Source organism: Calypte anna, chromosome 1 (genome assembly GCF_003957555.1).
Source record: "Calypte anna isolate BGI_N300 chromosome 1, bCalAnn1_v1.p, whole genome shotgun sequence".
NCBI lineage: Eukaryota > Metazoa > Chordata > Aves > Apodiformes > Trochilidae > Calypte > Calypte anna.
This window is the reverse complement of record NC_044244.1, coordinates 113,277,375-113,290,154: the sequence shown is the minus strand read 5'-3', so window position 1 is coordinate 113,290,154 and position 12,780 is coordinate 113,277,375. Positions and strand designations below refer to the sequence as shown.

Genomic DNA, 12,780 nt, shown 5'->3' with positions numbered 1-12,780 from the left:
TTCTTTCAAGTAAAAATTAGAAAAAAAGGCCGTGCAAGTGAGCAGGTTGGTTATTATACTGCTCATAAACCATTTCTGTTTCACTTAGGAGCTAAGAATAGTGCCTACAATTTGTTACTATAATTACTACAAAATAAGACTTCTCCATAGGGCATATGGATAACAAACAAATATGTAGATAGATACTTTTTTACAATAAATGTAGAGCCCAGTTCAATCAGAAAGTATTGTGCTAACTTTCATCTAACACATACAGGGTGATACTGTAAAGCTCAAGAAATAAAATCTTGCAAGTGCTGTGTAAGTGACTGTATAGTAATATAACTTCAAGCAAGACTCTAGAAAAGAATTGCCAGATGTAGTTTATGGTATACTGACTGGAAGGTAAGAAGGAAGTCTGTTAAGGAAAAAGCTTGAAATAAGTAGAAGTGAGACCTTCCATGGAATATGAATGGAATTATTCAGGGAATCCCTAAAAACAAGAGGAATTTGAATCTGAAAGTAACAAGTGCTAGCAAAAAGGCTGTAAATTGCAAATGAGAGATGATAGAGGGAAAAAGATGAAGGCAGACTGATGTGGCTGAAGTTGAGATGGATGAGGCAAAAGATACAGAGAGAAATACTGTAATGATAAGGCTTAAGAAAGAAGCTTCTACTAGTACTTGTCTTGGCTTTGCTGGGATATAATTCTAAAATAGTTTTTCTGTTTAGAGAAACTGTAGTTTTGAGTGACTGCAGAGCCCAGTTCTGTGAGAACAAAAGCAATAAGATGCTCTGGCATGCAAGTTTCCATAGTGACCAAGTCTGGAACCATTCAGGTGCAGTGGGCAAGAAGGGGAGAAACCTGGGGCAGCTGACCCAAGCTGGCCAAGCCAAGTATTCCATATGATAAATGTCACCCTCAGTATAAACTGGGAAGTGTGTGGGAATGTTTTGTGGGCTTCTGCCGTGGCTGTCTTCCCAAGAGGGTCCTGTACATCTTGTTAAGTCATCCTGCACCTGAGGCCACCTCCTCTGCTTGCTGTCACCATCCTGTTCTCACTGGAGCTGTCCTGTTGGCAGGGATGGGCATTCAGCCTGCACAGCTCACTGCTGCTATCTGGAGCTCAGTGCCACCTTGTATCTAATATAAGATATATATTATATATTAGCACTGGGGTTAATATCAGTTTGTTATTATGATTTTATTTAATCTGTTTCCATTTCAACCCAGGGCTCTCCTTTCCTTTTCTCCATTCCCTCTCAGGGATGGGGTTGAGAGTCAGAACAACTGCCCAGATCACAAAAATACTGCAAACAGAACTAGAAAGGAATTGAAACATTTGTAAACAGAAAAGGAAAGACCAGACCAGCACTGACAACTTGCATGGAGGCTGACATGAACAGTGAGTGGGATCACAGAACAGTTAGTAGTAAGAGGAAAGGAAGGATGCCAGATTTGAGGGAAAAGGCAGGACTTGTTTCAGTGAGTGGAACTTGCAGTTTCTAATAGTCTGAAAGAAAGCACACTGTATCTTACTACCTCCAGAAGAATAGCTGAAACAGAAGAAATAGGTAACAATGCTCAGTGAGAACATAAAGATGAAAAACAAGAGAATCACAAAAAAAGTGTTGTAACTATCCCTAAATAAGCAGTGGCTGAACTACAAAAAATACGGGAAACACAGGAAAAATAAAGGAAGAACTGAGCTTTTTCTAAAGGAAACAACAGTAGCTTAATTGAATGGGTATTTTCTTTGAAGAGATGTATCTAGGTCTCCAGGTAGTGAGATATCTAGATATTTTCAGGGTATTAGTGATATCTGGAAAAGAATGGAAGCGGTTGGAGCTCATATTGGATTTTTTTTTAATTTTAAAGAGCATATTAAAACTAAATTGACACAGACCTTTAAGTTATTAGCTTAGGAAATCTGAGTTTTTGAAGCATGGTACTGAGAAGGTTATTAATTTTGAAGAAAAAAAATTAAAACCAACAAAATCTTTTGTTGTGGTCTCCTACTCTGGCAATGAAAGCATCAGAAAATTGATTGGGTCTTCATCTGTGCAGGCTGATTAATAAAGCATAACCCTATTGTCTGGAACAATATGGAAGGCAGCTAGAAGAAATAAAATCCACAGAAAATAAAACACACTCAGTCAAAAAATATACATATATATCAAGATATTGATGTCTTATGCAATAATTACAATGAAATATTAAAACATAGAAAGGAGTCACATGTGAAAACTATTCAGATTTTGCTATTAAACAGTGCAGCATTCTGACAGAAATTGCCTCAGAAACATAAGGGAGCACTGAAGATGCTGTTAGAAAGTCCTTACTCATTTGCTTTGACATACATTTTTATCCTGATAAAATTTTTATTCGATTTGCTTTGCCAAGCTTGAAGATTTATGCCAAAACTGTATTAAAAATGAAGGTTTGTAAAATTTTAATTTGATCAAAGCAGTGTAAGCTCCTGATGAGTAACATACAGAAAGATTTAATACTTGTCATATGTGCACGTAACAATGTTACACTTTACTAGCAATTTATCTTAACTGTGTGCATTTATAATGTTAAGGAAGTCTTAAGTGAAAAATTATTTTTGAGCTCTTGTTTGGCAGGCTATTCTCTGTCAGAAGAACGCAGCTGCAGTAAAACATGCTTAATATTATATAACTTTAAAGAAAAATTTCTTACCTCCAGCAACTAGCCCAGACTCTCCTAACTGAATTGCTACTCCGAAACCACCAAGCTTTACTGGGGCTGAATTCTCTTTTGAGGCAAGGAGTACACAGTGTGGCTGAAAAGACAAAACCCCAGAAAAACTACATTACTTGAAAAATACACTTTGCTTTTTAGAACTAATTTTCACAAATTTGTGAACAAATCCTGGGCTTAGAAGAATTGAGAATTTCTTAATTTCAGGTCCTTTTTTACTAATATGGACTCTTCATCAGTCCCCTTTCAATCATCCCAGGCACAAGAAATTATTTTCAGAAGTTAAAAGAACTCACTAGGAACACAAAGTGAAATCATAATGAAAAGGAGATAAAAATGAACGCATTTAATTTCTTACTTGGTATAACTTTCTTTTTACCTTTCACCCTTAAGCCTTACACTGTTTCAGTTCTCCAGCAGAAATATCCTGCCTATGATAAATACACTTTGTGGGATTTTATCCTTCACACCGAGAACACAAAACACTATTTTGAGACTTAATCACAGCATTCACTGATCACTTTCCAACTGCAGAAAAGTGACATCTCTTTGATGTTTCTAATAAATACTCCACTGAGGAGGGAAACTGATTAGGTTTTCTAATCTGGATTCTAAACTGGATTCCAGGCAAAGCCATATAGTACAGTGATTTTTCACTCTATCCATTAATAAGAGTATGGTATAACACAAAAATTGGAACAATAGCATACAATTTAAATAGATACTGACTGATGTAGGAGGAAGCAACAGACAAAATCTATTAGAACAACTCAGCATTTAATACAAATCACCAAACAACTGCATTTAATGGAGTTCCTGCATTTACTCAAAACCTCCTTTTGCAGTCAACCATATCATTTAAAATGAAGAATGTCAAATTTGTATAATGCTTCTTGAGAACATATTACTGCTTAAAGAAGACTAAGAACTCAAAATAGTGCAAAGGTGTTACAAGTTAGATCTGACTTTAAGGTCATTATCTGTAACCTCTCATGCTTTCTATTAATAAGTTTCAATTTCATGAGAACAAGCAGCTTCAAGTTTACAAATTAACTCAGATCTGCAGAATGCCATAAAAGCTTGAATCCTAAACATGATCCATGAAAAAAGTTAACATAGAAAATTCCATTTCAAATGCTAAGGGGAACATTAAGTCAACAGTAAGTCAAGACAATGCTCTTGAGATGTTCTTGACCTTTATCAGGAGTCCTACAATCCATTTTTAAATTTTCAATTTATAAATGTCATTTTCAATCCCTTACATACTATTCAAAATCGTGTTATACAAGGTGCTATTATCTCTGATGATTGTATTTCACATCTGCCTTATTAAAATTTTTAGGTGGCACACATTGGGCAGTCTCCTGTCACTGACATTTGGTGTGAAAAAGATCAGCCTGAAATTTCTAACCCAGGGCAAGGACAAACATAGATGTGAGAACTACGCCAACATAAGCAAAATGTACCATTGCATCATGGTGTTGATTTCTCTTTACCCTACACATAAAAAAGGATTTGAATTATTTCCATGACAGTATTAAAAAAAGACAGGCAGGCTGTACTGAGGGAACTGCTATCCAGAAAGGAAGCTGCCGACACAGCTCACCAGAGACAAAGTTTCTCAGAAAACATGCAAAGCACCAATTCAGAGTGAAACTCAGAGAAAACTTTACTTAAAACCTCTTCCAGCAAAGTCAAAAATTAACAGCAAAATTAATCTTTACAACAAAGTGCTGGTTAAAAGTATTAAAAAACCCAACAACACACAGTTGCAACACTAAACTTCCCCTTGTTGCTAATTGTACGGTGTCAGCTGATTCTCATCACTTTCAGAGAGAAGCTGGTGCTTTAGCTTTCTAATACCAGGACCTGCATGTTACTCCTCCCTGCCTTAACTAGTGATTTTGAAAATCAGAAGTTCTTGCTATATAAATGGTAAGTGGCTTCTTTTATACTTAAGCTTAAGTAAATTTTATCCAAACTGCTAAGGTTTGGACCTTTTAACACCCCCCCGTTTTTTTTTTTTTGGACTTTTATACCCTTTAAAACCCTTTTCTTAAATATCTGTGTCTAAGTATGCCTTCCTGCTTCCTTGCAGATGACAAACTCATGTTTCTACTGAATCTGCAGTGTAATCTATTTTTCTTTCTCTCATTAGCCTAAAACTTGTCACCAATGCAAGTCATGGTGTCAAGCATTTTTGTAAATCAACATAAAAAGAAATAGTTTCAAGATGTATTTTAAAACATCATGGTTTTAAATCAAAATAAAAAAATTTCTTCTTGCCCTGACACTATGAAATGGCAAATATGAAACAAGAAATATCTTTTAAACTGCTAACATTGTACAAAAATGAATGCTCTTTTAAGATCAGTCAGTGTAGGATGTTAAAATATTTTAGACTGTCTTCAACTTCAGATTCTTGTACGTACATTAGGGCTTACTAAGAAATGACCTAAAATGTTCCCACATTCACCACTGTAGCTATATCACACATTTTAAATGTAAATTTCTATTTTTAAGACCTAGTATGCAAATGAAAATCTATTTGGAAGTTATTTGTCAGTGCTTTGTTGTTTTTTTTTCTTCTCATTGCTGTTTGACAACTATGGCACAGAGTACGAAAACCAATTTTTGATGATTTTTTGTGAATCTGCCCCTTTAAGAATATTCTAAATAAAATTATTTATGGAATTTTTACTGCTATGATATACAAATTGAGGACTAAGGCCTGTATAATTACTTAATCAGTCTTTACCACCTCTTTAATAGCTCATTGTGATTCTGCTCTCCTAACCACACATTTTTTTTGGTTTTCCTTCTTTGTCAAAGCTGACTTTTATCTTCCAGATTTGCACCTCCCTGGTCATATATAAGCTTAGTGAAATTAAAAACTTTAAAATTGAAACATAGAAAACAATAAAAAATAATGCCTTAATTTTTGTTCTCAGCTAATATTAGTTTCATTGCATGATATTGATTGTGAACAGTCAAGAAAAGGAAAAAATAGTTAAATTTACATAAAGATATAAACTATTAAAAACAAGCTACTAATAGTACTGGCAGTGTTACTTGTAAACATATTACATAGCCAAATTTATATTAATTGGGATTTGCCTTTTTTTCATTGCCAAACTGGTGACTTGCACATGAGAGATCCTGGGTAGTTAAAACAATATTCTGATTAGTTTTGAAGGGTTTTGATATATTGTCTATGGACAAACACTGAGAATACTTCACTTAGCTATGGCTTACCCCACTTTTGCATCTTAATTTAAAAGAGTCAGAAAGCCTAATCCTAACATAAGAACTTAAAACCAAATTGCACTCATAGATAAACAAAACAGTTAAATTTCTGATGTATGCAGCAAAACCATAGTTAAAATTTTAAAACAATAGAAAACAGCAATAAAGATGGAATACAAAAATCCGAGTGAGGACATTGTGCCATCTGTTCTTGTCTACTTCATGTGAAGAGATTATTGTGAAATTATTTATTATGTATATTATGACACCCAGCTGTATTATCACAGTCCTAGTCAGCCAAAGCAATACCTCAGTGCATTTACAGTTTTTCAGTTTTTACCTTTTTATATTTATATGACCTAAGTCAGCATGCAATAAAGCACACTAATGTGAAATGACCCAATGGCAATTTCATTCTTAAGATTTCTCTTTGAATCCCCACAGAACAGCAAAAAAATCCTCACAAATGATGGCAGCAACTTCAGCTAATTTCTTCAACCTCTCTTCAACACACGGAAGTCTTCTGGAAATAATCAAACTAATCCAACTGGAAATACCTCAGAAATTCAAAACAATGGCAGTTGCAACTCAGATGACAACTCCCTCTCGCTTGCTTTCATAATTTTTTATTCTATTATTTTGTTGTTGACTGGCTGGAAATATTATAGCCCCTATTTGCTTTCCTGTGCATTCATCAGAAAAGGAATTCTATTCAAGTTTACTTGCTAAATGTAGCTGTTGCAGACCTTCTGCTCATCTTCTGTCTTCCCTTCCGAATTATCTATCATGGTACCAAAGACACCTGGATGTTTGGCCCAATTTTTTGCAAGATTGTAGGAACCCTATTTTATATGAACATGTACATTAGCATAGTACTGTTGGGACTAATTAGTCTAGATCGTTATGTAAAAATAAATAAGTCTGTGAAACGTCCTAAAATGTTAACTCCTACACGAAGTATACGTATTTGTTGCATGGTGTGGGCACTTGCACTAACTGGATCCGTAGTAATAGTTGCACCATCTTCCTTAAGACTGAGGACAGCAATTCTTGATAAGTGCTTCCATTACAGGAAGAAAAAAGGATGCAAAGCCAGAAGCAATTTTAAACTACATTGTTGTAATAATTTTTTGGATAGTTTTTTTCCTCCTTGATACTTTCCGTACGCTAATTGCCAAGAACCTTCTGAAAGATTTCAAAAGAGAAATTTTCCCAACGCAGGAAAATACACCCAGACAGCAAGGAACTCCTTCATCGTACTTATTATTTTTACCATCTGTTTTGTACCTATCTTCCGATTTGTCTACATACAACAGTTACAAAATTCATCTGTAAAAGAACATATGCAATGAGGTGATGCTCATATTTTCATCTTTTAACAGCTGCTTAGACCCAGTTATGTATTTCCTAATGTCCAGAAGTGTCCGTAAGACTGTATTTCCAAGTTATTGCAGAAGAATTCATAGAGATTCAAGCCTAACTCTTGAAGCACTTCAGAAATAAAACTTGGACAATATCACAAGAGAGATTATCTACTACTACACCCCACATGAGTTCCTAGAAGAAGTCTTTTGAGCTTAAAAAACTGCAAAATCACTTTAGATGTAACAAAGCAAATTCTTCCTGTTAAAACAAGAAGTCTTACTTCTGTTTATGAAAATGAGAAGTTACTTTTAAGAAGAATGACACTCTTGTTTATGCAGGAAAACAAAATAGGAAGTTCTCAGACATCATCTGCTGGACTAAACTGGAACACTAACTCTTTAAGGAGATTTCCTTGAAGTGCTTTGAACCCATAATAAGGAACCTTGCATGCAGTTATTAATATTACCCAGCAAGTGTATGTAAATAATGGATGAATTTGCAAAAGTAAATTGAGCTATATAAACCATTACAGATGCTATATGTATTTTTCTGTTCTATTAGGCTTCAAAGAGATGAGCATTTTAATTACATTTATAGGAGTATTTTTTCCCAAAAAAAAATATTTAAGAATTTAGCAACATATGTGGCTTAAAAATGAGGTGAGCAATACAACTTGTAAGATATATTCAGTTATAGTTACAGAAGATACCTTTATTAACAGCAAAATAAAAATATTCATTCTCCTAAGCCCTTTAGTATATTTCAACATTTTAATGAATGTCAAGGTCAAAAAATTAGAAATTAAAGGAGAAGAGATGAAATATGGGTGTTTTCAGTTACCTAAGATTTCCTTAAAATTGACACACTGGGTGATGGCAGCTACACAAAATAGTTCAACAAGGAAAATAAACTCATATAACTAAGTAAACAGAGCAGAATAGAAAAAATATTGTGAACACCTAACACATCAGCTCAGGCTGTCACTCATCTACTTACGGAATTCCCAAGCCATGCATTTCAGCTGCACTCTTCCTTCTTGGCACAGATTTTTCATGTGATTAAAATAATTTAGTAATTGCTGATGCAAGGTAAATAGTAATATAACAACAATGTCCAATAGGTACAACTATACTGTCAGATCAAAACCAAACAGGTTTATGTATTTAGGCACAAACAAAAATTTCAAACGCTAAGATTGTTTTAAAAAGGGGGGGCTGAAGGTGGGGCTTGTCTGACCCAAAGGTAAGTAAAGAGGAACCTATAGCAAGAACAACTTAAATGTCTGACATGACTGGCCATAAAGGTCAGCATTAAGATAGTATAAGCTCTATAAAATAAGGTTTTCTTATCAACATACAAGCAGAATTGCTCAAGTAAGCTGATGTAAAGAAGCTGACTTTAATATGACTACCAGTAACTTCTCTGATGGATCATGTGCCTTTTTAGGCTGAATCTGTATCAAAACTTGCGATTTTTACTAATTCTGAACAATATTCTGGCTTTAGTGAAGCTACTTATAAAACCTGTTGAACAAAGTAAAACATAAAACTTCACCTCTGATACATATATATATATATATATATACACACACACACACACACACACATATACTTAGTTTAAGTGATTTTACTTAATTGAGCTTTGGTAAAACTGGATATAATGTTTACCATGGTAAACAAATTACAATTACTAAATTACTGGTTTAATGGTTTGTTTTGGTTTCTTTTTACAAAAAAAGAATGGGGCTTCTTAATATTCAAGAGCAAAATTCCTACAAACATATAGTCTTCAGGTATGATGGAAACTGCATTTTTTCTTATGCAAGTCAGCATACAATTATTTAAGGTATTCTTACAATAATTTCTAGTTGATTCTCACAACAATTGCATTTTTTTCTCCACAATCCTTTATCTGTCATCTTATTGTATGTACATTGAGGCAAGAACTGTCTTGGGTCTGTATTTGTACAATGCAAGGAACAGCTTATTCCTTATCCTCTGCAGCTTTCCTACACAGCATAATTCTCATTGTTACATCAACTCTCACAAATCTAGGGGAGTTTATAAACCAGCATTTCACAAAACTTCTACATATTTTCTCAATCTTTCCTTTGCCTGTATTTCTTCTACTGTAAGTAGCTGATCTAACTGACACTGATCATCAGGCCAGGGATGAGGCAGATAAAGAGAGCAGTGGCACACAAAAGGCACTGTGTGGCTTGAGAAAAAATTGAATTGTAAAATTTTTAAAAGGGAAATATTCAGCTCAAATCAGAATTTTCTTACACCAGGACTGCAGTTCATGAACAGTGCACAATGGCAAAAATAGACTCAGATCTCACCAGAAGATCCAAATAATAGTCAAGGTCTGAAATGCTACAAACAAAGTTGACTTTTAGAGCCAAAGGCAAATAGGAACATGTTCCATGAGACAAAAACCAGATCACCTTAGTATTCTGGGCATGCTTTTGTAAATTATGCAACATTTACTTGGTTACTATATTATTTTGTAAGCAACTAAATATAAAGAAGACAACAGGAGAATAATTTTGCAGTACATATGTTTACAAATCTGATGAACACTACAATCTGGAATGAGTAAGCAGAAGACAATGTTCAAACACAATTTTGGTAGTCAAACCTAAGAAATGTTCAAGATATCACTCTCTGCTCAACAGCAATAAAAGTCTATCAAAAGTAGGAGGAAAAAACTGAGAAGTCACGATTGTGCTATTGTAGAGTTTAGATGGTGTATATTCTACACAGAATACATTAAAAAATCAGCTCTTCAGTACAGACATTAAAAGCTGAAAGGGAGTACAAACCTATAATGATAGCTAGGACATGGAAGAGAAGAGGAATAGCTACATGCTCTTTGTCACTGTGACATAAAGGCAGTAGCAGTTAAAACAAAAAAAATAACCAACCAAAAACATCCCCACAAAGCAACCATCCAAGTGAAAATACTTACGGATTTCCACAAGAGTGGTAAATCAGTTGCCTCAAGATGTTAAAGGCTGGATGTATCAGTTGTCTCAGAAAGTGATCTGGTCAGTTATTACTGACCAAAAGCCAAAAGCATGTACCTTTATTATTTTTTCAAATTATTTTTTTTTTCACATTGTTTCTGCAGTTTTCCTGACTCTGAGTGTAAAATGCCAGGCTCTGCAAACCAATGTTACTGAAGACCGAACAGGTCTGAAGAATCTTGGGAAGTCTGCTGAAAGATATACTGTGACATATTGAATAACCATATAATTAGTGACCTTAATAGTGTCTCTTAGTTTTTATCTTAGCAGTGCTTCTCAAGTACTATCAGGGCCAACTCCAGCAATTAGTTCTCTTCATCTGAATGTCAATGTCAAAATAACTCTATTTATTCTTCTTTATGTGAGTTATGGCTAACTCACCACACAGCTCCACATATTTTTCAAATCTACAACATATCCTTAAGTTTCAGCTGACGCATCACGATGTCACCTCTTTTTACTATGTAAACAGAAGAGAATATTCTTCATTAGAATAAATACTATTAATGTAATGCATATGAAGTACACATGCTGGCTAGTTACTTTTACATCTTTTAAACCTGACAAATATATTAATAGCTACATTGTCATACATATATTCCTTAAAATTAACAGAAAACAAAGGGCAAGAAATACAAATGTTTCCCAGAACCAAGTTTATAACTTGAATCATAAAGACATTAAAATGTACCTGGTTTGAGTAAACACCTATACTGGTTTTGCCTAGGCTAGAGCTAAATATCTTCACAGTAGCTTGTGGGTTATGTTTTGCATTTGTGATAACACGTGCTGGTAACACAGGGATGTTTTACTTATTACCAAGCAGTGCTTGCACCACGTCAAGGCCTTTTCTGCTTAAGCTGCCCCACCAGGGAGTAGGCTGGGGGTGCACAGAAAGCTGGGGAGGGGATACAGCCAGGACAGCTGACCCCAACTGACCGAAGGGACATCCTATAACATTGGACCTTGTGGTCAGCAATAAAAGCTGGGGAGGAAGTTTGCCAGGGCTGCTGTTTCTCAGGAACTGGCTGGGCATTAGTGAGCTGGGAGTGAGTAGGCTGGGCTTTTCTTACCACTTCTTTTTCTTGGGTTCTGCTCCTTTCCCCTTTGATTTCTTTTTTTCTTAAAGCTTAGTAAACTCTCTTAACCTTGAACTATGATTTTTTTTCACATTTACACTGCCACTTCTTTCCTCCAGCTCACTGGAAGGGGGAGTGAGTTATCTGATGCTTGTACTGCAGCTGCCTACTGGCATTAAGCCATGACTCTTTTTGCCACCCTAAGTGGAGCTCAGAGGGTTTGAGACAGCAACAGATTTGACCAGAGCGTGTTAGAAGGAACATAAATGAGTATCAGCAGAGCAGCCACAAGTACAGGAGGGGGAAGAGACAGAATACATAAACAAGCTTTTGCACTTTTACCCTTCTGATTCTCTTCCCCAACCCACTGGGAGGGAGGGAGCGAGCAGCTGCGTGGGGCTTACCTGCCTACCAGGGTTAAACCACAACATCAACTTTCATTTTCACACTGAAATTGACTGTAATTATGGGTTCAACCTGCAAATGGCTATTTTTCATGAGGGCAGATGTGTATCAATTGTTTTAAAAACACAATATGAAAACTTCCTTCACAACATCAACCAATAAAGCCATAAAAGAGGAGTGCAATTTAACATCACTGATAAACAACTGAGTCACATTACTCCTGGGGCTAGAAAATTCACATATGTATGGTTTGGTTTAATACTTGCTCTGAAAGCACTTTCAGAATCAGGGTGGAGAGGAGGGAGTTGTGGTGCACAGTACAAATAAAGCACAGAGAAAAAGAACTCATTGATAATGCTCCATCATTCCAAAATGCAGTTTCAACATATTCTCTGTAGCACTGGGAAAATTCTGCCATCTTTTTTTCCATCCTTCACAGAAATTCTAAACTACTAGGGATTCTGTGGAATCAAAGAGAACTCAGGTGCTACAAAGCTGTCACCATTCTCAATGTCACCATTGAGGCAAAAGGCAGGAAAAATCCTTGCACAGCTGATCTTCACAGTCACTGTGACAGCGAGCGTAACTGGGGTGAATTCAAACCACACAGAATGGGAAAAGCACAAATAAAGGCAAAAAATGGCAGAGAAATGGCTAATTGTGTGTTGTGGTACTGCAAAGTGAGAAATAAAATTAAAAGAAAAAGAAAGAAAAAACATCATAACTTTCATTCTGGTCCTATTTTGCTGAAGCACATGGGCAATTAAAAAAATTGAGCGAAAGTGAACTGCAAACACAGACCCAGCTCAAACCTGCCAAATATTTTATCTGCACTATATCAGCATAGTATTTGATTCAACTAGAGTAGATTTAAATGTGAACTTAGATGATTTTGCTTTGATGAACATTTCTTACAATATTAAATAAATATACTGACTATAGCTAAAATCCTC

General features: G+C 35.3%; 2 protein-coding genes across 4 annotated transcripts in view; one reads left to right on the top strand and one right to left on the bottom strand.

The window, feature by feature from the left end:
* Positions 1-12,780, bottom strand: part of CASK (calcium/calmodulin dependent serine protein kinase) — a 195,638-nt gene that overhangs the window by 85,206 nt on the left and 97,652 nt on the right. For all 3 annotated transcript variants that reach the window (XM_030450329.1, XM_030450337.1, XM_030450346.1), the window contains exon 6: positions 2,684-2,786. In XM_030450329.1, the coding sequence (XP_030306189.1) occupies positions 2,684-2,786 (103 nt within the window). The remainder of the gene's footprint in view (positions 1-2,683; positions 2,787-12,780) is intronic.
* On the top strand, positions 6,440-7,517 carry GPR34 (G protein-coupled receptor 34; the record flags this gene model as incomplete). Its single annotated transcript, XM_008500350.2, is given in 6 exon segments — positions 6,440-6,597; positions 6,599-6,620; positions 6,622-7,026; positions 7,028-7,151; positions 7,154-7,283; positions 7,285-7,517. Coding segments are annotated over 6 exon segments (1,008 nt in total), but the record flags the coding sequence as incomplete, so codon positions are not given.